The sequence below is a fragment of the Rhagoletis zephyria genome, unplaced genomic scaffold (assembly GCF_001687245.7).
Source record: "Rhagoletis zephyria isolate East Lansing unplaced genomic scaffold, Rhagoletis_zephyria_1.1 Rzeph_scaffold_45917, whole genome shotgun sequence".
NCBI classification, from domain to species: Eukaryota; Metazoa; Arthropoda; class Insecta; order Diptera; family Tephritidae; genus Rhagoletis; species Rhagoletis zephyria.
Genome location: NW_016202972.1, coordinates 1 through 2,345, shown reverse-complemented (window position 1 = coordinate 2,345; position 2,345 = coordinate 1). Strand labels below are relative to the sequence as shown.

Here is a 2,345-nt window from a genome sequence, read left to right as displayed (position 1 = left end):
ACGAATCTATTTCCGCCTGTGTACAATCGTGATATTGCTCATACCAGTAAACACGTATATGTTCCTTAATATCATCGTAAATTTTGGTGCGATTGAATCTCGATTTCGTATAGAACAACCAACCGATATTTTGATCGAGCGTATTATAGCGCGCAGTAGTGAAACATTTCTGATCCTCATATATTATGCCACACTGCTTGACATTAAATTCGGCAAAGTATGACAACTCATCATCCCATTCCAAAGTGGCCATAGCAGCAGCTGGCTCGAAAACAAGTCCCTTCGCCACTTCGTTGCGATATTTATTATGCTCACCCAGAAAAAGTTGTTGAAACTCCTCCGTAATCGGCAACATTTCAGCATTGGATGGGCAACCTGCGGCGAAGGCCTGTCATACCTTTTTTTATTTTTGGTAAATTTTGGAAAAATTCAATGCTTACCCCGGTATGGTTACAGGCCAAGACGTGTTTCTCGGCACGGCCACTACACATGTAAGCTGCGCTACAATAGTCCACATCGCCGACGGCGGCATCCACAGCTGCATTGTAAAGCAGGGCAAAAATTGATAAATATGTAATCAGCATATTTACTTCTACTTTCGTAAACATTCTACTAAGTAGTTATAGATTTAAAACGGTTTTGTCTCTGCAAAATATAAACTCAGCTTTATATAGCGATCATCCACCGCAATAGTAAGTGAATGCTCCTCCTTTGAAATTTATTTTTTTAAGTTTAAGTTAAGAAAGTTTTTTTTATGTAAAAAAAACTGTTTCTAATATTTCTAGCAAATTAATTTTACACTTTGGTAAAATGGTAATGGATCGCAATAATCGCGTTGGCTGTGCCGCTTCCCTATATGAAACCGATTATGGATTTAATGTGCTCTTCACATGCAACTATGCCCGTCGCTTATTCTGCTACAAGCCCATATTCCGTTCTGGCCCTTATCCAGGCTCCCACTGTAGAACTGGCATGAATCCACGCTATCCATTCTTATGCTCAACCAAAGAAGAGTTTAATCCCAATGATTATAAAGTATAGCTTTATGCAATAGATATTGAACGATTAATATGTATATTTAAGAATGAAAGCAAATTAATTAATTTTCGAACCAGACATGAGCAAATCTCACGAGTTGTTATTTTTTTCGACAAAAACGCGTTTTTGATCGAAAATGGTTGTTAGAAAATGCACTATCTTCAGTTCAAAGAACAAAAAAAGTAAATACATATTAGTTCATTCGTGTATATAACAATTTAAGAATGAATTTTGAATGTACCAATAAAAATTGTAAAAATGCAATTTTAGTTTCTCAAATCATAGCCATCCTTTACTCAATGTAATTTTTTTCATTTGCTGGCACACTACATAGTTTTATGACACTAGATTTGTTCATTTTGGCAACAAGACCGTTTCCACCAATTAATATTTTGAGGCATCTTAAATTATTACTATTAAAAAATCTTAAAATTTCAAAAATTACAAAACGGCTGCGTTAAATACGTATAATGCATGGTGGCACAGTCTTGAAACTTCACAGATATCTTGTATTTATGTCAGCGTCCATTGCCTCTAATATGAACAATTTATTTGAAAACTTCCCAAAGTTATTAAAAAAAAAAAAAACAATTATGATTGTCGCAAGCAAAAATGAGTAGTTTCGGTAGTTTTTCGCCTAAGTAAACGCTTTAAGGTAAAAATTGATCAAATGATTGATATAAATTTTTTTATATTTGTTTCTGGAACTCCATTGATACATATATATTTACATTAATAAGAGCAATACTTTAGCGTTTTTTTTTTTTCTGTGGAGATAAAGGGAGTGACACTAAAACAAGTAATTTTTAGCAAAAAAAACCGGCTTAAAAAAAATATATATGTATATATATTTATATATATTTTATGATCCAATGATCGGAGTATGGGACCACCTCTGAGAAACTACCCTTCCGATGCAAAAATACNAAAAAAAAAAAAAAAAAAAAAAAAAAAAAAAAAAAAAAAAAAAAAAAAAAAAAAAAAAAAAAAAAAAAAAAAAAAAAACAATATTCCGACGAACTGATAACATCCTCTCTTTTTTGGAAGTCGGTCAAATACCACTCGTAAGATTTGCTCATCTATGAATATCGATGTTGAGAGATCGATAAAGTTTTACCAATAAATGTATTGGTTTTCAAAAGATTTTTTCTTTTAAATACAATCATATTCCTTCGTAGCCAAAAATTTCGTTTTGAGACCAGAAATCATTTCAGTTAAATATTTCAAGATATAATTAGCTGCCACGCCACATTTATGAATGTATGGTCGAATTTTCTCAACCTTTGCTACAAATTTTGCAAACCTTC

The 2,345-nt window shown here is 32.5% G+C and overlaps 2 protein-coding genes across 2 annotated transcripts; one reads left to right on the top strand and one right to left on the bottom strand.

Moving 5' to 3' along the window:
* Positions 1 to 7: 7 nt before the first annotated feature.
* LOC108355455 (venom allergen 5.01-like) lies at positions 8 to 629 on the bottom strand (the record flags this gene model as incomplete). The annotated part of the gene is made up of 2 exons (XM_017606617.1): positions 441 to 629; positions 8 to 388 (listed from the first exon to the last, which is right to left on the bottom strand). Coding segments are annotated over exons 1-2 (549 nt in total), but the record flags the coding sequence as incomplete, so codon positions are not given.
* Positions 630 to 680: 51 nt separating this feature from the next.
* Positions 681 to 1,116, top strand: LOC108355456 (uncharacterized). Its single transcript, XM_017606619.1, has 2 exons — positions 681 to 692; positions 786 to 1,116. The coding sequence occupies exon 2, from the start codon at positions 811 to 813 to the stop codon at positions 1,039 to 1,041; it is 231 nt and encodes a 76-aa protein (XP_017462108.1). The 5' UTR covers positions 681 to 692; positions 786 to 810; the 3' UTR covers positions 1,042 to 1,116.
* The last annotated feature ends 1,229 nt before the right edge of the window (positions 1,117 to 2,345 follow it).